Raw genomic sequence first — 27,660 nt, forward strand, 5'->3', positions numbered from 1 at the left:
CTGCTTGTACAGTGAGTCTGTAGTAGACACGCTTGTGTATCATTGTCTTAAGATAGATGCCTGGTGATTATAGAAATACTCTTTTCACCATAACAATAAAGTATTCAACATTAAATGTACGTATAATCATGAACATAAAAGAAAACGCATAAACTTCTGATCGTGAATAAAGAGAAGAGAAGAAGATTATTCTTTGGAAAAAACAACTAAATCAGGTTTAGAGAGTCACATCCGTTAATGTACTGTATTATATGAGGTTTATATTAACATCAGTTCGAGAGGAAAGAAGTGAGGAAAGGGGCAAGAGAGGAACAAGAAAGAGCGTAGCAAAAGGGAAAGGAACAAGGCAGAAGAATAAGAAACTAATTATCACAAATTTCTCCAGTATCAATGAGCGTTGGGAGGAAGAGCAATGCAAGAAAAGAAGCAGTCAAAGACAATTAACTGGTGGAAAACAGTACCCTCGGCATAGTGGGTCAGATGCTACCGCTGCGATGGCCCATTTATGAAAGTAAGAACTTGGCATGTAATCCTGCTTTACTTCATCTTAGACTCCTCTGCTAAGTAGGTTTTAACGGCTTTGCAACAAAAACTTGGTGCGAGGATAAGAAAGAGTGAGACAAAGATGACTGTAGGGGATGCTGGGAGACAGAGGGAAACAGACTTACTTTCGCCAGCAGGGCCAGACGTTCGGTGGCTGATTTGAAAACTGCCGTGTGCTGCTTCTTGTAGTGCTCCTCTGTCTTCTTTTCTGTCTGAATGCAAACAAACAACATTCACACACATGTACATTGCAATGAAGAAATGAGTAACACAGCTTGATATTGCAGCCTAATTACAAAAAAATTTATTGATCTTCCTACCGCATATTGTCCTGGACTCGGGGCCTCTATCGATTCTTTGTTGTGGAAGAGGGAACTGCGTTGAGCAGTGGAGCCAAAACCTCCCTTCCTGGTTCTTTCTAAAACTGCCTTTTTAAAACTCTCACAGGCTAAACCTTGCTCAAACATATCATAGGATCCTGGACCTGCACAGAGTACGGAGAGGTGAGATTATTGTTTTTATTTGGGTAAAAAGGACTTAACGTAAACTTACAGTGAAGACATAGACATTAAACACATGTAGCGTAGGTGTGACCTTTGGCTTAGCGTCCTTAGTTCTGCCAGTGTGTAAGTAGTATAGGCTTCAACTGAAAATGACACCTGTGCTACACCAAATGTCATATGGAGACTCATGTGTTACTACTATATTAATAGCTGTCTCCTCAACAATACACAAGAATCGCTGCAAGTGTGAAAGCCCGCTTTGGTAACAGCTCGAAATGCTCAAAAACACAGAAGAATGATGATTTCTTTGTAAAGCTAATTATAAATACCATGGCTGAAAAAGCCGTGCGTACTACAACTTAAGGAAACCCTCACAAGGAATATATAACCACAAGCAGATAAAGAAAACACTTTCATAAATGTGACAAAAATGATGCAGTATGCAGATTTATAAACATGATACAAATACAGAAAGCGTAAACACAGAAATACAACAACCTGCAGGGCAAAGCAAATGAGAAATATGAGTGTTTTGCTTGTAACTTAAAAATGAAATAATCATTTTACAAAATTCTTAGACTTAGAAATAAGAACTAAACATTTCTATCAAAAATGAAGTAACAACAAAGCAACAAATTGCAAGTACAACTTATGTACAAGATAATAATGAAAGAAATGAAAGAAGGCCCTTAAAATCAGCCATGTGGTACAACAACGATATTTTAGGCATTAAGTGCAGACTCACCTGCTCCACTCTCTGTATGTCAAACATTTCTTCAGACCTGTACTCTAACAGCACACTAACATGAACCATAAACCCGTTAACACAGGTGCGGGCCTCTCCTTGTGTGCGGCAAGCAGAAGAGCAAACAGTTGTTTTGATGCAGTACAAATGTTGTTTTTGAAAGGCTAAACGCAAACAAATATGGATAGAAGCAAAATACGTTTGTTAGATAAAAACCTGTTGTGGATTTTGACGAATGAATAAATCTATCTTTTTTCAATAAATGTTGACTTTCCTACTGAGGATAGATACAATTACAGCGATGACGACTAAGAGACGCATTTTGTATTATCAATGTCTCTGTTCATTTTTGCTTATGATACTTTTGATAATAATTCAAACTATTTGTTCCAGCCCCTAGTCTAATTAACAATGATATATTTGTTGAAAAGCTAAAACTAACCTCCATCTACATACATCTAAAAGGAATATCCCTTTAAACAGCATCATATTAGCATAGATTGGCCACAGACTACCACACACAAACTGTACTGACCTGGTGTAGAGCATGTTTTGTGGTTCTGAGTGAAGCGCACTGCAGTGATGCCAAATGGACTTTTCTTTACTCCTGAGGCCTTCTTCAGCAGCTCCAGGGCACAGCGTGGGCCATTATATACACCAACAGGGGGCGCTACTTCTTTCACAGGGCTGAACCTCTAATGGAACGAGATAAAAGGGAATGAGACAGATAAAGGTTCGAAAGCGACATTGAAACAGAGATATTGAACAATTTAACAATTAATTTCACTATCCATTGATGAAACTGAGATCGCCACACTGTTTTAAATAATCAATGCATTTTCTCTAACGACTACCCATCTGGAACATTAAAACAAATCCAGCTGTGAATATTTGCAACATTCACAGGAACAAAATATGGCATCTCACATTCAGAGATACCAAGCAGAGACAGAACCTGACCAAAATCTAACTAATTCACCATCAGCCTTGTGGCGCTTTATTGCTCATTACACACCAGAAAGCATATTTGGCAGATGGATGATGGAAGGAAGGGGCCATGTTTTTTAAGAGTTTATCCGTAAGAGCCATTTTAGGACATCCCAGGTTCGGCTTGGCATTGTCAGACTTTGCTAAACTTTGAGGCTTGAGAGATTTTTGTTTAAATTAAGCCTGAATTCAAGAAGGCAAACCATTTCATAATTATTTCCTATTTCCATCGGGACCAAGTGGTGGGACCGACTGACAGATGGACATTGCCAGTACGGCTAGTCTGCTGCTCTGCAATCTCATTTGCATGCAGAAATTCAAAAAGCTGTCTCAGAAAACCTAAATATACTAAAGTGAACTGAGAGAAAACAGAAAAGACAAAAAAGAAACAACAGGAGTCAAATATATACAGAGAGAACAAAGTGGTGCGATGAGGAGAGGGAAAATAACTCAAAAATAATGACGCACATGATCAGGTTTGTAATGTTCTTTGACTATAAGAAATGATTCAGCACTGCAACTGCATACCAGCTTCACTTCCAGGGTATGAATGTGTTCATCTGATTACCTATTATAACAACACAGGCAATCATTGGACCAAAGCAGATAAGCTGCCTTTTCAGTCAAAATTCCTGAAGGTAAACTGTGTTTCACTGTACCTCTAAATCTCTATCAGCCTCTTACAACTGAGCCATTCAGCTGGTTGTTTTCAAAAGCAATGGAGGAGTAAAAAGAACTTGACAACTTTAAATATCAGCCTGTCCACATGCCTACACACACACATATATACAGTCAATTCAGATGACATTCAAACTATAGGAATGTTTTTAAATTGAACCTCTTTTTTTTGGGAAACATGGCAATCATTTACACTTTTTATTTAAACAAAATGCAGCCTATGGAAAATTAGTTGTGGGGTAATGAAAATGGTGTTAGTAATGCACAGTTGAATTATTGAGCTTTCAGTCGAAAAGGAGAAATGAGAAACGAAGAACCAGTAAAGACATGCAGTGCAGCTTGGGGAGGGAATGGAGAGGAATGAAGTAAATGACTGAGAGGAGAGTGTTTGGGTTAGAAATGGAGTGAGTGTTTGAAGAGAAGAATAAAAGAGGAGCAGGAGTTACAAGACATGCTGTTTCAAGGCCAAAGAAAACTGTGTTCATTCAAAGTCAAAGCTGGGGTTTGTGGCCATCTGTCAATCCAACACTGCCCAATTGGCTTTGATAGTGTCTTATTCATGAGAACTTTTTTTTCTCTCGAACTTAGAGGCTGAGCTTTGTTTGCATCTCTCATACAGTATGACAGGAAATGCCAAAAAGGAATACTTTTGAGTTCAATGCCAAGAACCGACATGTTGTCCATGCAAGATGCCTCTGTGGATACCTCCGTGATAGACATCTGTTAATGTGGATTAATGGGGCCACAGAGTGATGGAACAATATAACTAGTGTAAGTGCCCACATGTCCCTCTGGCACCAAATGAAACCTCATTTTCACTGTTGAGATGAGTTTAGACTGGGGAGTCACATGGTGAGGTTAAGAAAACACAGCAGACGGACTGCATCGCTTCGACAACCCAAGTGTAGCGTCGCTACACAAGGAAATCTATGGATTTCAGTCAAAACAAACTATCCCACTCAACCAAATCTGCAGACTGACCTTAACTCATCTCATCAGTGGGGATTCCTTTGTTCGCCATAACATCCATCTGTACACTGATGTGGAAAATAATAAACCTGGGAACTTTACTACATTCATGGATGATACCCATTCATTCACTGACGACCATGCAATGTCCTACCTGCCCTCCAGGACTCTCACTAACCATTCATACTCATTCATACACCGCTGGTATATCGACATGTAGTGGAGCCAGGGATCAAACCACAGATCCCCTGATTGAAGGACGACCCTGCTCTCCTGGCGCTATCTGCTCAGCTGAAGCCGGGGGCTCGGCTCTCCTGGTCTGCATGTCGAAGAGTCCTCGGGCAACACTAAATCCCAATTGCTCTTAACATCTGTAGCAGCCTTTTAGTATTGTCTAATCCTCGCCTATTATATTTGATCTATTTTTATTTTTATTCAATATCATTATTTTTCTTTCCTCTACATTGAGTTGTTTTGTTGAGATTTTATATAAAAGGTTGTGAATCACCAAGGGAGAAGACGGTCTGGCAGGGACACAAGGGACTCAAGGATGAAACAACAGAGGAGAGAAAAGGAAACAGGAGGAGAGGGTGTAAATGAAGAGATAAATTAGGGAAACAAAAGAGTCTTGTAACCTTAAAAATATCAAGAATAAAACAAGTAATAGAGTGCGAGCTAATGGAGAAATGGAAAGGAAAGGGAAATAAAGGGTTGGGGAGAAATTAAGGAAAAGAGATGTTTTCACTAAGTGTCGGATTGATGGGCGACCGTGGCTCACTGGTGAGCAGGGTCGCCCTTCACTCAGAGGATCGGTGCTTTGATCCCCAGCTCCAATAGCCCTTGTCGATGTGTCCTTGGGCAAATTTTTCCCGTAGCCGTGCCTACAGTGTATGAATGTGTGTATGAATGTCAGCTACTCCTGATGGGCAGGTCGCACCTTAGCCACTGCCATCAGTCCATTTACCATCGATGCTTTGATCTAACTAAAATGGAAAGAGTCTCTTTCTGTATGTCTGGCCTTCAATTTTTTCAACAGCCATTCATCCAACCAATCTCAAGCTTGGAGGGAGTATTGCTGAGGACCAAGAAGGTGCAGCGTTGAGAGCAAGCTCTTAAGATTTACTGGACACAACTATTAGCAGTGCGTTATGTATACACACTGTGTAGTGTATTGAGAGGGGACTCCTATCAACCGCTGCACCGCTGAACGGCATGCTGGGTACTAATGCTAATGTTTGTTTGAGCACTTGGAACCAATGGCAACTACTTCCCGCTCGGTGTATCGCTCAGGACTCAAAGAAACGCAGTGTTGAATGTGGAGTTGTTTGAATGAGCGGTTCTCAAGAAAGCTGCACGCAGCATTATAGGGAATTGGCCCATTCCGAGCAGCCATGTTTTCAACAGGCACTGCATTAGTATTAGGAAATTGGGAAGTCAAAGGAGAAGAGAAAGATGAGAGCGGCGCTATCCAGCTGTTCCTGTTTTCTTCCCCTCCCTCCATCCTTAACTCCCTCCTTCCCTCGTTTCCTCTCCATCCGCCTGCAGGGTAACAGTGTCAGATGGAGCCGGACTCACTGGGTGACGAAGATCTAAGAAAACTGTCGGTCTTAGTTCTTCATGGGAGATGACTTGTGACACATGCACACACACACTCACGCACACTCGCCGAGTTCCTCGGTGGGTGTCAGTGATGACATCACAGGGTCGACGCACGAACACAGCATGTGGCCAGGGAAATTAGGTCAGAGCAAACTGACACACACACACACACACACACACACACACACACACACACACACACAGATCAAATGAACCCAAGAATCTTGCATCAGTTGTTTACACCAGGAAACTACCAAGAGTTTTTATGTTTCAAACATCATTAACGTAATTCCAGTGTGTGTGTGTGTGTGTGTGTGTGTGTGTGTGTGTGTGTGTATGTGTGTGTTTGTATATAGATGAAAATTTGGGTGCGTTCATTTGCATGCATGTCAGCAGTACTTAAAAACCTGTCTGTTATGTCTATATCTGACTGCAGGTGAAATTCTGCAGGTATGTCTGAATTGTTTATGTGTGTGTTTGTTTGAATGTGTGTCACATTGTCCACGTGTGTCAGTGTGATAATTAAAACATCAGTCAGAGAGATTCACAGGAGTGAAGTTATGGGGCAGTGCCACAGAGGAGTTCAGCTATTCCTGAGACGTAAAACTACACATTTTCACATCCTTCATCTCTGCTCCTCTGAGCCTCTCAATAAACTCATCTTCACCCTCATCTGAAGAAACCCTCCACTCCCAGCACATCAATTAAACAAGCAAAGCCCGGCTCAGTGTCTTGGATCTGTAACTTAATCCTAAATATTCCATATTAAAATTCAGTCTCCTTTGAGAAATTGTAAATTGAATATATTTGCCTCCCATATGTCTGAGAAGTATTTTCAATATGATGTGATTGTTTTCTCTGTGCACAGTGCATTATGTAGAGTAACACCAGAACATCTCTGGATCCAATTTTGTTTATCTTCTCTTCGAGCTCAAGCCTGATCGGTATTATCGCAGCTAATGGAAGCTAAAAATGAATTACTTTCATGCGTAGCTATCCGTAGCTTCACGGGGCTACAAAGCTACTCGTTACAGACAATACGAGTTATGCGGTCTCTTAACGCTGCACTTATCAACATTCTTATCAACAATGAATCAAATGACTATGTGCAATGTGACAGGTGTCACAGAGAATTATTACCTGACAACAGAGCGTTCCTCATTGCTTTAGTTTCACGCCTCACAACCTCACTGTTTGGTGCCAGCGTTCTCATCAACCTCATTTTAAGCCACAGCAGCAAGATGTTTTGAATATTGGATTTTCATTGATCAGTTAACCAGAAGCACGTTGTCAAATGAATCCGGATCTGTTGCAAATGGGCAACACTTTGCTAACAAGTTATGAACTTTACAAGGACGTACGTCAATGTTGTGTTTACAGCTTGTTGCACTCCCAGCAAGTGGCCAAAACATTAATGATTGCAGGTTTAAACAAAAAGCCTGACTATATAAAAATGTCATGTAAGCCCAGTAAGAGGTTCACTTTTCAGTTCAATGACTAGTCCATGCTTAGAGCAAGTGACCACACAGCTGAATACAAATTTTAAATAAATGCTAATATTTGCTGGGATAACGGTTCTTTTTATTTAAAGTTGATTTTCATTTGATTACAACTTACAGTTGTACTTACTTAAAGTAAGAGGTCTAATACTTCCTGGAAAGAGATCACTGTTGTCTTGAGTCATTTACTGCTTATTTCATGCAGACATTAAGGGCCCTATACAAACAATCTATAGCGCATGATCTGAAGTGCAAGGCTCAAGTGGATATAAGGCGTGTCCAAGTTTAGGTTCCCAGTTTAACATTGCCTGCAAAGGGTTTGAATGTATCCTCTCTAGGTGTTTTCGGCATAACATGAATCAGTAAATGATGAATGAACTTGGACTTGTATGGCGCTTTTCTAGTCTTCCAACTACTCAAAGCGCTTTAACACTACATGTCATTCCCCCATTCACACCCATTCATACACTGATGGCAATGGCTACCCAGCCAGATGCCGCCTGCCCATCAGGGCTAACCATTCATACACAATTGGGGTTAATTGTCTTGTTGTTTGGGAGCAAAAAAGCTTCTGTGCCCCCACAAAACTTATTATACAAAAAAAGAAATACATGCTAAGCATGTCCTCTGGAGACTGCATTACACACAGGCTTGCAGCCGGGCGCTGAGACATCAGCCAAAGCGCCGCCGTTCAAAACATAATTTGTGGACTCATCATTTTGTTCGAAAAATTTGTGTGGAGGAAGCCTCTAAGTTTGTGACAGGAAATGTGCTGCTAATGGCATTAATATGTGGCTGCCGCGGGACGTCGCTATTGCTGTTGGTGAGCACTGAGGACACGCTGCAAGTTGAGTCTGGTTTGGTATAAAACTATAAATGAAGGTTTTGCTGCGGCCTTAAATCAAAACAATAGGAAGGTGAAAGCAAAAACAGCCAAACTAAAATCAACCCTGGTGAATAAAAACAATGCTAAAGCTGCTTGAGAAAGAACCTGCTCTAAAAAGGTACAGCACGATTCACCTGGAAATGTATGCACAGGCTCACATACAAAGCACTAAATGGCTTTACAGTGATCTATGTCCAGTTCTGTTGCATTGTACCTCAGTCTGAGAGAGGAAGGGGCATGTGACCTTTGGCAGGTTACCACTGGACTTCACAGGCTTCTCAAACTGACTCCTGATGTAGTACTGCCCCGGACCAGGAACTCCCTGATGGAAAGCAGAAATCAAGAAATGTTCAGTAAGTACAAGGTCATATTTGTAGTCAAATGCTTCAATAACAACACTTTTCATGTAGCTGTTTCAATTAGAAGACAAGGAGAGAGCACGGGGAAGTGAAAGAAACACTGAGAGGGGGAAAGAGTACTGTTTCTGAGGTAAGTGATGGGCAAACAGAGGGGGTAAATACTATTATGAAGATGAATTAAGTAAATAAAAGACACAGCAGAGAAAAGAAATGAAGCAATGCCAGATGAGTGAGCCACTTTTACTGTATGTTTGTTTTTTAAACAGACAGCGAATACTGGAAGAGAAACTAAACACATGTGCATGTCTGCTCTTTTCAAAGTCGTGGGAAACAACATGTCATGTGGCAGCCCAAGACTACTGCGCCATTTCAGTGCAGTAATTACCGTAGCAAACAGGCACACAACACCACACCTCACACACAGTGATGCTGACAGTGAAAGGTAAAGAAACACACACACACACACACATTTCAACATTCTCTCGCGCAGAGCCAGTGGTTTGTGTGGTAAAGCCACAAGGTTGCTGGGCCAGGGGTGGTGTAACTAGGTCTGCAGTAAAACAGCATGGATTTCTGTGTTGTTTGATAGCAGTTAGACCTCTAGGGGAGAACGTTGGCGATTATCAGCACAATATGTCTTTGGACAGCTCAATCTTTACTGTGAACATTGACTACAAAGTCTTCTTGCCAGACACAAGTTTCTTGTCCTCAGAATCTGAAAAGGCACATACAGACACACGGTATGTACATTTATGCTGCCACAGAGAATCTTTTCTTTAGTTCATTTCAGACCAAACGCAAAAGAATTATGCAAGTTAAATTGCATGTTAAATAAAAAAATTCAAATTGCAGAATTCGAAACGTTCGTATTCTGCAGCGCAGGGTTGTTGTTGTTGTTTTGTTTTTTTCGCAGCTGTTTTGTTTAGCCGGTAAAAAAAAGTATAAGAAACAAGCCAACCAATATAATAATTACTTTCGCTCACGTAAAAATATATAGATTTCCAAGGACCCCAATGTTATAATTATGTTCATAACGCCACACGACAATAGTCGTATTTATCGATTGATCTACTTGGTCACGCTAAATAGTGTTGGCTCTGACAACCTAAGGAAAGATTATAAAGACAGTGACTTGTAGCCTACAAAAGAGGGGGTAACATACTTTGTAGTCAAGGTAACGTATAGAGAAAGAACCATTAATTTCCAAATGCATTATAGTTCATGTGTGTGTGTCAGAAATGATATGAAATGAAACGTTATTGAAGAAATTGTACTTGCTTGATTCTTGTTGTTCTGAGTTTGGACTCATGGTTTAATGCACTTATTGTAAGTCGATTTGGATAAAAGTGTCAGCTAAATGACATGTAATGTAATGTAATGTAATATTATGTATGCCATGTAAACATACATACATAATACACACATATAATTCAGTCCAGTCATTTATGATGAAAACCAATGCAATGAAGCTCAGCATTTACAGTCAACACAATAACATGCTTCTTTGGCCCCACCTAAAGGATTTGAACACACATTTGAACTTTTCTACACAGTAATTTATACCCAGAATAACGGGCCCATTTTCATTGTGTAGCGTTCAATGTTGGTTTATTATTTCCTTTTTAAGACAACAACGTTGACAACCATGATTGTGTGGCGGTGCGGACCTTTAATTTTCCTTGACATGCGCAGAATGCAAATATTTGTGTTGGGCCGGTGGGAAATAAATGTTCCCGTACTTTTGTTTTGTTTTTTGTGTGCGTCTCCTGAGTGAAAAGGTCTTCATGATGAAAAGTATAGTTTCTGGAATAAAGACGCAGAGAGCGAGGCTACTTTCTTTCAGCTCTGTGCCAGACTTCCTGGAGTCAAAGATATTTAAGTTGTTTTTTTTTACTTGAACCTGCACATCTTGCCTCTGCCATTTCAAAATATTGTGTTCCAGTTTAACCCTGGGGCCTTTGACTAGGAAAAGAAACGTTCTCACTTTCCATCAGCCACGAGGATTCATAACAAATCTCCATATTTGGCAGATTGAAACTCATTTTGAAAAATTATGAAAATGTTACAAAAATCTGTATTATTATTCTAACTTGTGTATTATGATTGGGTGTATAGCGTCTGTCTCAGTTGTTTGCTAAGCTTTAAGGTCGATAATAGCAGGCCAAGTTGTTCCAAGTTCTTTTTTCTTCTTCTTTTCTGTAGGAAAAATACTGCTTCTCTTTTCTTTTTTTTCTTTTGCTAAAAATAGCAAGCGCAAACATTGCATCATCCATGATCATGTTAACATGGAGTTTATTACATTTTTAAGACCAACTGAATTTCATATTTACACTGTAATATCAGGTGTGCAGTGGTACAGCTCCACCTGGGTTGCTTTTGATTGCAGAGGTACACGCGTTAATGGTTTGTTAAAGTGGTTTGCTTGTCGTTGCCCTCGCCTTGTCAGAATGCCTGTTTAATGGGGAAACCAACACACAGGCTCTTAAACTCTATGGGACACCAGCAGCCCCGGGCCATTAGAGGCATTAGTCGGCTGATCTCTAGGAAGTAAAGGTGTTTGTCCTGAGTGTCCCCACTGTGGTTAATGACCCATCTGGTCAGTGTATGTGTGTGTGGGAGTACATGCGAGTTGAGGTGCCAGGTACTAATGATGACGTATGGAGGTTCAGCCATCACGGTAGGGGTCCAAATACAGCATGGTGCACACATACAGGCATACGCACAAGGCCAAGTTGCTCATTCAAAAGCACAGGATCATTTATAGTATGTCAGATAATATTTTTGTGCAATTTTAAAAGCCATATATTATTTAAATAGAGGTAGGACGCACTGCTATAAAATGCCATGTACAATGAACTATGCATGATAACATGAATTGAAACCAAACCAAAAGAGCGGAGAGGCGGCGGAGCAACCGGTTCAAGGAAAGCGAGGACGAGAAGAGGGAGAGAGGCGACGGTGCCAGTCCTTGACAGAAGGGACACGTTCACCTCTCTCTCCACAAATCCAGTCCCACATTTTTAAGACTCTGCCTCACTCTCTCCGACCCGTCGACCAGAGTAATAAAGTATCACAAAGCATTACTCTGCCGGTACACTTAAGTTCATATGCAGGTGAGTAACTCCCCTCCACTCAACCAGCTCCAATGTATCATTCTGTATTTGTATGTGTGTGGTGGCCAGTCTGTGACTACATCTTATGTTCTACTGCCCTCTATGGGTGAACTGATGATGAATTATACTAAGACAGGGAGGAGGAGGGGTTGAATCACTTTCCTCTTCAATCGACTGTACTTCAAGACTGAATCCAAAGTGCTTACCTTGAACAGTTCTCAGTGTAAATCACTCTCTATCTCCATTCATTCTCAATCTGCCGTTGTAAAATCCTATTGTGTTAAGAATTTATCTGAATCAAAGTGCAGTGAAGACAGAGGATGAGCTGTTTAGCTGCCAAATCAGCATTAAAATACTCATGTCAAAGCATCAAAATTGAAGAATACGTGTTTTAGTGTGATTCCAATATACTAAAATATAAAATGTAAATATCTTTAGGTTAGAGCACACAAGCTACAGCGTTCCTATGCAACCAGAGCGATAATACTGGACTAACATTGATCAGGTGGCCACGTTTACCCTATCAACTTATAATAATTTCTATTTTTTTAACAGTGACCCCACTATTTCTCCAACAGAGGTGGCGCTGAGTCAGTGAGAGGAGCACACCCTCACCCAGACTCCCAGGCTTATTATAAGTATGTTGGATAGCCTTGAAAAGACATGGCAAGACAAACAGGACAAAGAAAACAAATGATTGGGCTGAAGGTATAGATGTTAAAAACATTAGTAAATGAGTATTAATAAGTTTGCAAACCGTGCAACACATGGATCACAAGAAACACATGGTCACTCTCCAGGTCAGTCTCCCCTAAACCCCAAGAATTCACTGAATACAGGCCCTCGGTAGTGGCAGCTGTATGGAGCTTGTTCCTTATCTTTATTCAAGAGCGTGCTCTTTCAATTTGAGAACATGATATATTGATTTCATTTCCGATTTTGTAATGCTCTTCCTCAAAACCCTGTCCTCACACTCAAGTAGCCCCTGCTTGCACTTGGATTTCTGCTTTCACAGATTTTGCGAGTTCCAGCATCAGCTTTTTCCTCACACTCGCTCTGTGTGCTCGAGAAACATCTGCTCTCAGATGCCTCCTCTGCTCTTGGGGTGTGTTTGTCTGCCTTTTGCTGCTCACTGTTTGGGCAGATTACAGATCAACAAGGTTTCGTTGAGTTACCTTATGATGCGTTCAGGTTCGGTTCAGTAAAGATTTGCATTTGACAAAGATAAACGATAACGCTGTCAAGATGTCGACGATGTAAAATTGTGTTTTTGGCAAGCAGATGTTTTCGCAGCAATTTAAAATAGATATCAGAGGGAGAATTATGACTCCATTTGTTTCTACTGATGTAATTCATGACTCAAAACCGTCATACGATCTGAACCTGGAGTTTTGTGATCTCTTACACCCCTGGTCAATATAGAAGGCAAATCTGGGTTCTTCGATGTCGGAGAATAGGGTGAAAGATGCGTATTTCCGTTCAGAAACTTAGAAGCACAGTCCCATATTCTCACAGATATAATTGACTTGCGTAAAGTATAATTGGGTTGCTTTAATAAGTCAATGTTGTGCTTACAGCTGGTTGCACTGTCCCCAAGTGCCCAAATGCAGGTTTAATTGCCACTTGTGGTCACTGTGGCCCCTGTTCAGCAAGTTACATATAGGCTCACTGTCCCCCACAGGCGCAGAGCTTGATATTGATCTCGGTCCACTGAAGCTTTTATCTTTTACATTTCTCATTCATGTAAGCTTAGCATGTAAAGCGCCACATGGACACAAACACTCGCTGGCACAAACACATACTCGCCTTCTTTTCTTCTTGCTTGGGAACCAGTTCGTGGTAGCGAGGGATGAAAAGCTCAGCTCTGCCTCTCTGCTCCTTTTGAAGGTTCACATTCTCACTGTGAATTTCTAGTTTTCTGAAACACACGACGGCAATGACTTTGAGAATAGAAGGCACGGACAAACAAATAGAAGAGATACAAATAAAGGGACAGGGAGCGAGAGAGAGCTGTTGAAGAATGTACAAAATAAAAAAGGAATAGCGTGGGAGAAATGAAGAGATGCAATATATTGAATTGTGGGGAGAAACAAGAGGTGGAGGTGTAATGGAAAAGTAAATAGGAAGAGATAAACAAAGCAAAGGCAAGATGAGTGATGAAATGAATGACTGGAGAAAGAGGAGTGAAGGTGAGAAAAGAAAAAAGGCTGAAACAACTGCTTTGTCAGCATTTTTAAATCATTCCAATAATCACAGACGTCGGCCTACAAGGCCTACCAAGGTGCAAACAGTTTGAATGCTCCCATGTAAACTTTCCCCTCTATCACTTAGTCGATTCCTTTATGCATATCAGAGCTGGGTGTGTGGCCAAGAATGCAGAAGTGCTTAGCAGGGGCCCATCAATAGCAATGCTGTGTGAAAAATGTCAAACATTACGTCCGGGCTGTCGGATCAAAAAAAGCAACGTTTCACTTTGGTGGAACAGTTTCTCTGCGTGAGCTCAAGCGCAGAGGATTCATGAGAATAGATGCCTTGGAACATCTAATCAAACCAACCGTATTCCCTGATTCAACATGTGAATTCATGGAGGCTTTTTTCCCCCTAATACATGCATTAATGTTTATCCATTAAGATCATTTGTCAATATCTCAGAATCACAGATGATGCTGCATGCTTGTTGCGTTGGTTCCTAGAGAGAACTGTAATGCCAACCATCTTCTCACCTCATCCTCGACCAAAAAGTGTATTTCACAAAATGTCAATATATTGCTTTCACATGTTGCCGCTGTTATGATATGATGATCAGCATTGTTGTCCACATGCAACTGATGCTAAACACTAATGTATTAGTGTCTCATAATATGTAATACTTACATCTCAGGGTAATATTGTCCGGGGCCTGGTCCCTCCTCCACTGTCGCCGCACTCCTTTTCCCTGTCATGTTGCCAAAGTGGACTCCTTTATACTTCTGTGCAGAACTCTTCTCTGACTACAGAAGGAGAACGAATAAGAGAGACAAGAGATAGAAACCAAGAGAGATGAGGTGAGAGGGAGAAAGAGAGGGGAGGTAACAAGAGGATGAATGGATGAACAAAGAAGGAGAAAATAGAATTGACACATTCACACTTATCTGGTTACTCTTCCAGCCCGAGCTCATGAAGTTGGGGTTGAATGGAATGTAAAGTTCAGCCTCCTTCTTATCTCTTTACAGTTCTACAGCTTGCTTCCTCTGCCTCCAGCCTTTCCGATAGATAGTCCACTTGGCAGCTTGACTACTAAAAGAGGCTGTGTCTGAAAACGAGTTGGCCGAACACAATTTGGAGACAATGTGTGAGATTTTCTAAAAGATATATTGCAAGGTGTGCTCCAAAATAAGATTACTGTTTTTTCAATCCCAAACCATCGTAGTTTAGTGTGCTAGTATGCTACCACATTTTCTGGATATTCGGTCATTAGAATATTTGGTGCATAAAGAAAGCCTGGCACTGGGGGTTTTAATTGTGGGAGGTTTGGATTTGTTAAAGACCAGACATGAGATAACAAAATCCTAATTTCTCCAACTTACTTTGATTCACATTACTGACACTGAGAGAAGTCTGAAGTTTGTCCCTAAAAAAATGAAACTATGTTGTACTAAAATGAAACAGACATGTAAGAAAAAAGGTTTCCCTCACTGAATAAAAAAATCAAAGCATCCAAAAATGTTCCCTTTCTTTTCTACCTATTGCTTGACCCAGCTGTCTGTGTCTGTTCTGTGAGGCAGGTTATGCGAGGATTGGCAGGGACTCTCAAAAAGTTTTTAACTCCATGTGGTGCCTTATCTCAACTTCAATAGTGACTGGAGGACGAGATCTGACGCTCAGTCCCCTATGATCTTCCAATCCAGTTTGGAGGAAGGGAGATAGGAAACAAGGATGTTCAAATGCTTAAAGTTAAAAAGAAAAAAAAACAGAACTGTTCTGCATCGCACGCAGACACATATAAGCACCGTGATGGTATCGCAGCTGGCATTGACTTCAGAGGCACAAATTGCCTATTTCTGTCAAGGAGAGCTTTTAAAAGCAAAACAAAAACACAGCAAGTGGGTATGAACATATTCATTAAACTTGAATAAAATGGAATGGCAGGCTATTTATTATTCAAATGAGAATACATTTTTGTCGGTATGGTCTCATGTGGGCTGGATCCTGCAGGCTGAAATTGTCGGGTGTGCTCTCCACAAACATGCACAACACAGCATGGGTTTGACTGTGATTCAGGTTGTATGGAGAGGGCAATGTAGCCCGTGTTTCCACCTCACATCTCCGTCTCTGCGTAGAGACTGACCAAGACTAGATTTGTGGGCAGGGTGTTTATAGACAAACAATGAAAGTATTATTTTGATAGTCTCTTAAAAAATAAAACACTCAATGAGGAAATGTATTTTGGTCGAATTGTGTTCATCCATCCGGTAAAGACTTGAAAATAAATGGAAAGGAGAATAAAGCTCCCCTTTCTCTCTCCACTCTCCAGTTTATCTGTTCTGTCGTTTTAATAATGGTAACAACAACAAAAAGCTAGTGGCAACCAAACCATAACTCATACAACCGACTTTGGTGTGGGAACCATTGATTAAGTTGTCAGTTAGAAAGTGCTGCAATGTTAATTTTTCAAAATGTCTCTTCCTAAACTGATTTGTGTGCTCTGTGTCCTATATGGAAACACAGGCTCTGCTCCATGTCACCATCTGGTCAGCTACATTATGATAATCTGACAAATATACAACTACACAGCTGGAACTAACTGAATATCCCCTGATGATGCTGGTTGTAAATTAGCCTGAGAGTTTTTTACTGCATTGTGCACATGTTTTTTTCAGCAACAAAATGTGCCTTTACTAGCCAATAACTACTCACTATTCCAGCATTTTAGTGTGTCTTTAATTCTGAGTAGTGAGTACGTATCAGTCAATGCCGTAATACAGATGTCAACCAGAGGTTCAGGGTCAGTGGATGATGTTTTTGTTTTCTCAATAACAGAAAACAGAAAACAAACTGACGCTCTTTTGATTTCTGCCCAATGTCTTATCAGTCAAAGGTTGCCGCGGCTTCTTTGAGGTTACTTCCTCAGACAACCACTTGATTCTGTCCCCACACTTGTGAATTCAGTCGGAGCGCGGGAAATGAGTTTTAAAGAAAATCGTTTGTCAGATGGAAAGACAAAGAAGGGAGGACAGATAGAGATGGAGGTTGTACTTTCAAAGGGAGAGCCACAGAAGTTAAGACTGAGGATGGATGCACTGCTGATGGCCCTAAATCCCAGTGTGCCGCTGTGCCTGCGCCGGTGGGTTAACACAAGCTCGGCCAACACTCAAGGACGCTGTTGACTTCCTCTGGTCATTAACAGATGAAAAATAACTTAATTGAGATCCAGACCAGCAGGCGTGTGCATTATTTTAAGTGAATATTGTAATATAGCTTGAAGAATAATTACTAATGGCTCTCTTTGTTGGCATGTAAAATGGATGAGTATCGGTGCGCCATGGCTTTTCTTTTTTTTTTTAAGTGGAGCTGCATTCATTAGCTATTGAAATGGGATCTGAGCCAACTGAATGGGGTGGGGGTTCAGTGGTGCATTAGATCTGCCGAGCACTAATGGACCTCGCCTCGCGGGCAAAGTAAGTACATTCAGACACACACTCGTACAGACTAATGAAAGCACACATGCGTGCAAATGAACACTTCACATTCTCTGATGGATGTTTGTGTGTCTGTGTGTGCGTGTGTGTGTGTGTGTGTGTGTGTGTGTGTGTGTGTTTGTGTGTGTGTGTGAGTGTGTGCGTGTGCGTGTGCGTGTGCGTGTGTACCTTACCAGCAGTGGATCGTAGTAGGCTGGCCCCAGGGTTGTGTCTCTGGGGGGGGGGCGGCTGCTTGAGGAACACACCCAGAGCGTCCTCCTCATAGCCAAAGGCCTTGCCCGGGGAAGGAATGGATGGGATATCTGACTGACGAACAAGCCGGAGACTTTTAGCCTGCAGCCACTGCGCTAAGACAAAAAGCAGGAAAAGGACAGGGAGGAGTGGGGAGAGAAGTCAGTGTGTGTGCTGGAAAGGATGCCCTGGCTTACAAAGTAACTGAGTATTGCCTCGGGCCAATAAAGTGTGAGTCTGAAAGAGGGGCAAAAAGAGAAGGAGCAAGTGTAGGCAGAGGATAATAAATAGAAAAGGGGAAAGGGTAGAAGAGAGAAGGAAAGACAGAAGTAGAGGTGTAGGAACCATATCTGCTGAGGGAACCGTCCCAGTCGAAATGCATGCTAGCTGGAAGTAAGGTGTGTGCGTGTGTGTGTGTGTGTGTGTGTGTGTGTGTGTGTGTGTGTGTGTGTGTGTGTGTGTGTGTGTGTGTGTGTGCGCGTGTGTGTGTGTGTGTGTGTGTGTGTGTGTGTGTGTGTGTGTGTGTGTGTGTGTGTGTGTGTGTGTGTGTGTGTGTGTGTGTCGGTTAAGTAGGAGAATGGCATATTGTCTATTGGGACTCTTTCATGATTGGTCAGGTCTGGTGGTGAAAGCAACACAGTAGATGAGATAAAAACTGCGTTAACTTAAAGCTTACCTGTTTGCACACGTTTGACATACATTGAACATGGTATGTGAATGAAAAGAGCAACCTAATATCATCACAGTTAACAGTAAGTGTGGACTTAGCATGCTTCACAGGTGCAGCTGGGGGCCACATTATCTCAAATGTAATATCTTTTCTCCAGAGTGATTATTTCATGCAAAGTATTTAGTGAGCTAAATTATTAACTGTTTTAATGTTTTGTCTGATACTCTCCAAGGACCTGAGACCATTTACGATTTTTTTATTGCCAAATGTGGATTGACAAAGCTACAAGGTGCTACTATTTATTGAATTTGATGAAAGCAATTATCTCAATATTTCCATCATGATCATGAGATTGTGATGGACAAAAGATCTATCTTTCCTGTGCTTTGCCTCATATGTAAAGAATGCCTCACTGAATGAGGTACGTCTTCAGATGTCACACCAGGTGGTGTTCTTTTCATATGAACAATGGAAGTAACAAATGTCGAGAGAACCCGTTTCCCTCTGTGGTTTGAAAATAGCATCATCTAATTCCCGTTGAATGGTGTTGCATGGTGTGCAGATGGTGGAACTTCCAAAGATAGGGGCTGAGGTGTTGGCAAGGTGCTCTCTGAAAGTATTGGCAGGCACAACGTTTGGAGGAGGCACTGTTATTCATATCTTTTGCTCGGCACAGATACAGCACACAGTGCACAGTGCTGAGGAGAGTTTTACATTTGATTGTATCTTTATTTTCTGTATGTGTAAATAATAAAATCTGTTAATTGTGTGTATGCGTGGTGCTAATGCGACATAAGACATCTGGTTAGCTGGGGGGGAAAAGTGACCTCTCACCAGCAGAGGGTCCAGTATAAGGCTGATAGTGCATGGAATAAAGCATTTGATTATTCAGAGTAGAGATATGCAAACTAAAAGTACAAAGGTAAAACGCCTGCACAATGCATGTCTTTTTCACAGGTGTTGGATGACTTTACGATTTATTGTGGATCTTGACCAGGTGAAAGTAAGAGAGCGGTTTTCCTCACACATACCAAAGGACATGGTGCATAAAAGCCAACATATTGTGATAAAAAACAAAATTTATCACAATATGAGGGAGAAAATCTATAGTGAATAATTTCCTGTAAACTGACTAATACTTACTTTGCCTAAAATAACTGCACCCTTAAGCCTACCATTTTCCTGCTCAGATTCTCAGCCTGCACGGCTTCAGCCGTCACGGCCTGAAGTGTGTTTCCCGAAGCAGGCAGCACATCGTAGGCCCCGGGGCCCGGCACCTTGGATGCCACTTCTGCAAAACGCTTGGAGCGGTTCTGAAGACTGCGGCCACCATGGACGTTAAGCTGCTATGACATGTGTTCAACCGAGACACAAGCAGACACACACAGAGAATGAGATTGGAATCGAGGAAGATTTAATTTACTCAACAAATTCACCCCCTCATCCAGTATTATAGGCTTCATCTCCTAACTTCCTAAATCAATAGTTGTATATGTCCTATTAGGAAAAGGCTATTAAAGAGCTGCTCCTGGGTACACTATATGGGCTATAATGTATATAAGGGATTGTGTCTGACCTACAGTACCTTGACAGGTGAGATGTCATACTGTCCAGGTCCTGGTAGCTCACTTGACTGACAGAGTACTGACTGTCTGTTGGTCAAGGTCAGGAATGGAGCGTAGCCATCTGGAATAAACACAAAAGTAGAACAAGAACAGTGTTGATTAATTAGGAGACAGCTAATCTGTGGTTTGATTGATTTGATTGTTGTGTTATGTTCGTATTTGTATTGTATTGGTGATTGGTGATTTAGATTTAAGTCATGCTGCTGGAGTGATGGAACTAAATAAGAGTAATTTAAACTGGGCCCAGCAATTAATAATATATCATATTCCACTGCATACATATTATTTTGTCTTTTATCTGCAAGATAATATTGCACGACTATGTGGGCGGACACTATAATGTATGAATGTGTCATCTTTCTAATGAATCAATCCAACATGTACGTTACTCTGTCATTGTAATGTACCAATGTTCGCTCAGTCATCAGGTGACGTCACTGCGGGCGTTTTAACATACAGCTAAACCTTCATTTAACTGAATAATGTGCATTTCGGTCTGCAGTACGACAGTCTCGCTGAAGTTTAATTCAGCTCATTCCTACCTGATATTTTGGAGTCGGGCGAGGTGACGTCGTACGCGCCGGGGCCGACGGAGGATGAAGTGCCGCTCCGTGCCATCAAGGTCACTCTTGGAGCTCGTCCGTACATTTTAACTCCACCCGCCTGAAACCGACTGGCAGCTCAGAGACGCGTGTTTGTAAAACACGGACACCTGCTGGACTCGACCTGTAGGATCGACATGTAGTTCTCACTTTATTGACTTGTTCAGCCCCGAGGTCAACACATTCCTTCACTGCGCTCTTTCAGTGCTGTGTGCGTGCGTCGTTGCTTGGATACCACGTATTGTTACACACCAGAAATCAGAAGCAGAGAGAAGGGAAAGAGCCCCCCATTGATCATATGATCGTACATACATAAACATATGTAACTCGAATAAATGATACTACCTTTATTACTATTATTGGTGTTGCTTACATATGTGTGAAATAAACCTACAATTGATTTTCACCAGCAGCAAAATGTGTCACAGTTCTATGTAGCCTATTTTACATTAATCGCATGTATATTTAAATGGTTAGTTTTGAAAAGGTGCAACAATAGCCCACAGAAAAACGTATTAAACACATTTTAGCAGCATAGCTTGCTCGTTTCTCAAGTAAAAAGCAACAGTAACTGCATTCGGCCACTCTTGTCACCACTCGTGTCATTATTGCAGTCTTGACCTACTTTTCCCTTCACTATTACATTGTCTCGCAATGCAGCTAAGATATGGACAATGAGAACTCGGGGGTAAACCATCCAAGGAACAACAAGTATCTCTCTGGAGCATCTTTAATTTAAACTCCCTTTCATGACTCATGAGCATGGAGTTGTGTCTGCCTAATGGTATTCGATTCAACAGATGTTTTTGATCCCCAAGAGGGACATTTAGTCAGACAACAGGGCACCAAACTACTTAGCAGGAGCAATAACAACCATAAACACGGTGGAGACAAATGTAGTTTTTTAATAATGACAAGATATCTGCAACAATAGTGGGCAACTCCTCAATGGTGTACTAAATTTCAGTAACATCTGCACATCAGAAAATGTTATGAAGATATTGACTATATTATAGTTCAACACGCACACAAGTATAATGTTTATTTTCTAAATGCTGGTTAGTAGTTTTATTGTGCAGCTGAAGACACAGATAAAGGCAGACTAAAAGATGCAGTAACATTGAGGAAAAAGTCATGGAGACGAGTGAGACTACTTCACCACTGGAGGGCAGCAGCAAGCTAAGACTATCCTGCCTCAAATTTGCATTGAGACAAACGATGCGTTTAGAGAAAATCGGAACTTTTGAAATCTGAGCGGTATGACAGCAAGATACAAGTGTTTCAAAAGGCAAACAGATGGAGAATAGATGTTATAAATATATGTTTATTAACTTGGCACACTAAATAGTGTTGGTGCAGATGAGTATTTTTAACAATTGCCATTGTTGAATGCTTACAGGAGAAAACATATATTTATTTAGCAAGTAAGCCAGTTCAATTACAAATTAGTATACTGATTTAATATGTATATAGCCACTGCAGCAACGAGTAGCTCAAACTGTCGTGTTGACTGATACAATAAAGCAGCAGCAATCAACCGACTGGTCCTCTCACACGACATGATAATTTCGGATACGGGAAGAGGGTCCCTGAAGGCAACACGGGTTATCACCATTATCAGAGGAGCGCGCCTCATCCCCTTCAAGGTGTCTCTTTGGGCGGCTAACTCACAGTCTTACCTGGCGCTTTAATTGAACCATTTCGATACTCATTTATCTGGTTTAACGTCTCGGGACTGTTGGTGCCATGAAGGGAATCCGGGTTTTCGTGGTTTTCTTGGTGCTTTCCGCGTCTCTGCTGTGCACCGCCGAGGCGGCCAGGAGCAAGACTAGCAACCAGAACAGCTTCCGGCGGGCAGCTAACGGCGTCTACCAGACTCTGAGTGGTGTTTTCGGAGAGGACAACATGAGGGGGATCTACAAGGTGAGCGGGGGACACGTATTCACGAGACGACAGCTCAGCCCGTCTCAGCGGCTCGGAGACGCTCGCTTGTAAAGGTCTGACTGGCGGACAGGAAACCAGCCCGCCCGGGCCTAGCCCACAATTTCACGGATGCCATTTTGAAAAATTAGCCGTGTATCTCCTGTTTTATCCAATTTAAACTAGATGTCAGTTGATGCAGCATCGCGGCGTGCAATTAAATACGATGCGTTTTTTATGTGGTGACGCTTAAATTCCAGACATTTCTTGTGGAACCGATATTTTCATTCATTGTTTAGAGTCCACCAGCAAGTGCATCAAATGTCACCTCACAGATGGCACGAAGGAGCCCCGTCGGTACACGCCATTTGTTTCGTTATTTCGACTTCCTCTTCACGTTGTCAGAAAGCTGCTCTTGTTGGGGAAACGCATTGCCCTGTATTCTCTCATTGGGTCAGATGCACTTCCTGCATCTCTGATCCTTATTGTATTTCCTGTGTGGGGCAAAGCGAACCAAGGAGGCAGCACACGTGACTGATAATCTGTCTAACTGCACAGAGACCAGCTTCATCGAACACATGCGTCAACATTTAAGGCATGCCCGTGTGTATGCATTATGAGAACGTATAATGAAAGCCTCGTGTCTCAGTTCTCCTGCTTTACTGATCACAACATGCAAACTGAGTGGCTGATTAAAGTTTCAGATCAGTTTCAAACAATACATCAAACTCGTCTACATCCACTCGGCTGTTTAGCATATTCTCTAGTTGGTCAGCTTTTGAACTGATGACTTCCAAGTGACAATAGACCCTTTGTGCCAAATACAGGTCTAACCTGATCTATGATGAGCTATTTGTTTTATTTTTAGCCAAATGGGCCATTAATAGTCAGAGATGCAAATAACATGCTGTCTTCTATCTACACGATTGAAAGCTGTTATGTTCCTTCCCCAAATGTGTAATGTCAAGTTTTAATTCAGTCCATTCCACCTTTTTTATAGGATTAAAAAAAAAAACAGGGTAGCAGCTAGAGTAGATTGGATAATTGTCTGTACATCATGGTCATTGTGCAACTCTAACTCCTACTACTTCAGTTCTCTTCATGCTTTGGTGACTTCAAATTCAATCAATTAAGCGGTCTCACCTTTCTCTGCATTTCTGTAGTTTTTCTCTAAAACCACGGAGCGGTTTGTTCATGGAGTGGACTCGTTTCTTGACGCCATCTGGAAGATCTGGTCAGATTTGCTGGATGTTATGGGCATCGAATGTAAGTTTTAAATGTATCGTGTATTTCTAACGAAGAAAGCTGGGCACAAGGAGAGGGACGTATTGTGAGACTGCCTCCTCTTCTGTCTCCTCTCTGTAGCCTCAAACCTCAGCCACTACTTCAGCCCCACATCTCTCACCAACTCTCCGGCACGCGCCCTGCTCCTGGTTGCCGCGGTACTTGTGGCCTACTGGTTCCTCTCCATGTTCCTGGGGGGTTTCTTTTACCTGCTGCACGCTGTGTTCGGACGCTTCTTCTGGCTGGCCCGTGTCACGCTCTTCGCCCTGTCCTGCCTCTACATCCTGCAGAAGTTTGAGGGTGACCCTGAGCGCGCGGTGCTGCCCCTCTGCTTCATCATGGCGGTGTACTTCATGACGGGGCCCGTCGGAGCGTACTGGCGTCGGGGAGGTGGAGCCGGTTCACTGGAAGAGAAAATCGACCACCTGGACACTCAGATCAGGCTGCTGAACATCAGGCTGAGCCGCGTCATCGACGGCCTGGAGCGCTCCGGGGACCAGTAGGTAGCGGCGAGGATGAGGGGGAGGGAGGGGTTCTAGTACAACGAGCTGCAGTTGGTTTTTCCTGTACACGTCTGCAGCAACACAACTACTGGGTATTTACACCTCTATTGTCAGATAGGGGACAAAACTAGTTTGGGAAAACAGTATTTTAACTGCTTTAGTTGATTTCAGTTACAGAATGTCTACAAAAAATCCTCAGAGGTGTGGACCGTTGACTTTGAGCTTACACAAATCAACCAAACAAAATATGTTATTCTTTTGGTACATTAGTCTTAAAGCTTTGATTGAAAGGTTTTTGCTACGTTTGTGAGGAAGTTGTCAGAGAGATGGTTTTCTAGATGCTGGCCTAGTTCTACACCTCAAATACTTTTGGAAAAAACTCCCAATTTTTACCTCTTTTCTTTTATATTGTGAATAACTTGGGGTTACAGTTCTTACAAAGGTCCATTTGTCCCCCTTTTTTTCAACTATTGAAATAGGAAAGGGGTGGGGAGGTATGATACACCGGGCCGATACAAACATTGTATTTCAATTATGTAAAAATCCTCAAGATGTTAGATGGTAGTTCATAGCGAGACTTATTTATTCCATTTTCCATCCAAGAAGTTAATCATGTAGATCCAGTTTGTTTCAGGAAGTCACCGTACCATAGTGGCAATAGTTTGCCATCAGGACCTCTTTTTCATTCTGTGGGTTTGTGTGTATGGTTGCATGAGCAAATCCATCAGGGGGACCTACTCGAATGTGTGCAAATGCGTTATTTTGTGTGTGTGTGTGTTTTGTGAAATGAAAAGCACTGTATTAAAAAGTCCCCATCCGACTAAGGAAATGCAGACAGGCAGCAATATCTCAGGTAACCAACACGCATATAGAATTGGAAAAGAGACATCAAGAATCTTAAAATCAGATTTGGTTTGAAATCTGTCTCGGTAACTTACAATACTTGTCGTTAAATTGGTGCGGTTTGTGTTCTTGTATCATGTTGAAATTGCATAGTAATGTATAAAAAAATATATACGTTTTAGAGTCGCACTGGCTTGAAGTATGTCTTAATAGATATTTTGATGAGGACTTAAGTGTAAATGGGATCAATATCTCAACTTGATTACAGATTGAATTTGGTCTAGTGCCTTTTTAAATCTGTGGCAAAAATACAAGCTCATCCTGTACAACCCCATTTGACCCTGCATTGGAAATTTGAAGCTGCACATCATTTTTTTATTGTTTTATGTTAGTATTTGGAAAGTGATACTTACCAGTAACTTAATGCGATATTTATGTTTTCTACAGTTTATCATTAAATTTAAACTGTTTTAAACACTGGCTTAGCGTGCATCACTTTAGCCAACTTGAGTTGGTTAGTTTGATCAGGCTTTTTATGTCTTTTCTTATTATTTCGGACCATTTCTTTTTCTTTTTTCATCATGTCCCGCATAAAAGAAAATGTCTCTCTGCCATGCTTCTCTAGGTTTAACACCTTTTTTACTCTATTCATATTCCCCTTGGCACAGCTTTTTGTAATTTTAAATTTATAGAATCTGGACACTGTAAACACACGTTTTTATACAAATGACCCTAATGCTGTGCAAATTCGGGAGGGGGAATTTAACTTTTAGTTTCACATGAGAACGTTTGACAACAGAAGTCGGTAATGTTGCCGAATGGATGAAATCATCAGAGGGTACTTCTACTTCATGACATCACTGAGGCCAAAGAACCAGCCAGAATTTATACACTTGACACTCACCTTAACAAAATCCTCGGCAACTATTTGTATGCGCAAGATGCATTTATGCCTCACTCTTTTGCATTCTTCTTGGAGAACGAAGGTGTTGCATCAACAAAGTACCAGACACATGGACTGTGTGGCTTTGTATCTGCACATTCAGATAATTACCATGACATCTAGTTGTTGTACAATGGCTGGATTCAGATTTGTATTGGACCCATTATCTTGCAATTCATCCTCATCTTTGAATTAATTATTTAAACAAAAGTAGTTTACTATTTGAACACGGCTTGTCTTAATGTGTATCAATTGATTGAAAATGTCTCCCCAAACACCCAGTTCATCCCTGCAGTGACTCCCCACCCCATATGGCCAAAGTAATGAACTTTTTGCATGCCGTTTTTATGTTATGTACATGTTGTTTATTGCTTCGACAGAGAACCCTTCCAACATGTGTTGTGTGATGAGTTAGCCAGAAGTTAATTATTATGAATCTTATTTTCTGTATTACGGCAACATTTGCACTGATGACTATACTGTATAGATCAAATTCACATTACTTATAAAGACTAAACTGGACACGCGTCCCCTGAATTAATCTGACATGTTGGGGAATCTTAAAATTAAAATAATTTGAAGTAGACTTGAAAGGGGGGCTTGGTGCTGAGTCTGAAGCCAATGTATGTTTTACTAGTGACAGAATATGGGATTTATGAAATTGTTAATTGTATAGTAATCTTCATGTATGTTATTTAAGGAAGGTTTCTACTACGTTTCCAATGGATCATGGCATTAACGGTGACATTAGAATTTTAAAAGATTCAGTATTTTGAGGCTTGCCGATCAGGTGTTGTATTTCAGACACTGAAAAAGGACGAAAGTGAAACTGTCTTAAACTTGCACACAAGCGCTCTCACACTGTTTTTTAAAAAAAAATCATTTCTAGCACCACAAATGCCAGTTTGTGAGACAAAAAACAGCTTGAAAACACAAACCGTACACTTAAAGTTGCCACTAGCTAGGCATGTATGTACCAATTGTCATTACCACTTGGATGTTGGAAGATGCCAGTGGATCTTTCAGGTAACATTTCTTAGCACTGGATTAAATGCTACGTTCAGATTCAATGTTGAAACTGCCTGTGAATGTCTAGTAATTCCATAAATGTAATGTACTTTATCCTACTTTTTCTTATTATTCCATGTCGCCTGCTTTTTATAACATGCTGTGCCAATAATGTATATTTTTTTAATTAATTTAAGGTTATTTGTATAATTTTGTTCATTTCATTGATATATTTAGACATTTGTTTCAGAATATTTCTGTACTTCAGTGATGTGGCAAACGCCAAACGGTTCTGTCTGCTGTTGTCTGTGTGAATGTGTCTTCATCAAAACCGGCTGAAGGATAAATGGTTCTCTTTTTGAAAATGGGGTCCCGATTTGAATAAATTAATCACCACAGTATGAACAAGTCTACGTTCTGATTCAATAATAACTTCATTCAGATGTGATATCCCTGCAAAGTGGGACTGTGT

General features: G+C 41.2%; 2 protein-coding genes across 2 annotated transcripts in view; one reads left to right on the top strand and one right to left on the bottom strand.

The window, feature by feature from the left end:
* stpg2 (sperm-tail PG-rich repeat containing 2) overlaps nt 1-23,081 on the bottom strand; it is a 49,183-nt gene extending 26,102 nt beyond the window's left edge. The window contains 12 exon segments of the mRNA XM_034541709.1: nt 669-755; nt 864-1,027; nt 2,327-2,486; nt 8,624-8,731; nt 13,688-13,799; nt 14,756-14,871; nt 17,733-17,783; nt 17,785-17,901; nt 19,636-19,803; nt 20,046-20,146; nt 20,628-20,811; nt 22,936-23,081. Of these exon segments, the coding sequence (XP_034397600.1) occupies nt 669-755; nt 864-1,027; nt 2,327-2,486; nt 8,624-8,731; nt 13,688-13,799; nt 14,756-14,871; nt 17,733-17,783; nt 17,785-17,901; nt 19,636-19,803; nt 20,046-20,146; nt 20,628-20,733 (1,290 nt within the window). The 5' untranslated portion in view covers nt 20,734-20,811; nt 22,936-23,081.
* Nucleotides 22,279-27,593, top strand: bri3bp (bri3 binding protein). Its single transcript, XM_034541708.1, has 3 exons — nt 22,279-22,610; nt 23,771-23,873; nt 23,973-27,593. Exons 1-3 carry the CDS (start codon nt 22,434-22,436, stop codon nt 24,392-24,394), a joined length of 702 nt encoding a protein of 233 aa, XP_034397599.1. The 5' UTR covers nt 22,279-22,433; the 3' UTR covers nt 24,395-27,593.
* The last annotated feature ends 67 nt before the right edge of the window (nt 27,594-27,660 follow it).

This window comes from Cyclopterus lumpus, chromosome 9, assembly GCF_009769545.1.
Source record: "Cyclopterus lumpus isolate fCycLum1 chromosome 9, fCycLum1.pri, whole genome shotgun sequence".
NCBI classification, from domain to species: Eukaryota; Metazoa; Chordata; class Actinopteri; order Perciformes; family Cyclopteridae; genus Cyclopterus; species Cyclopterus lumpus.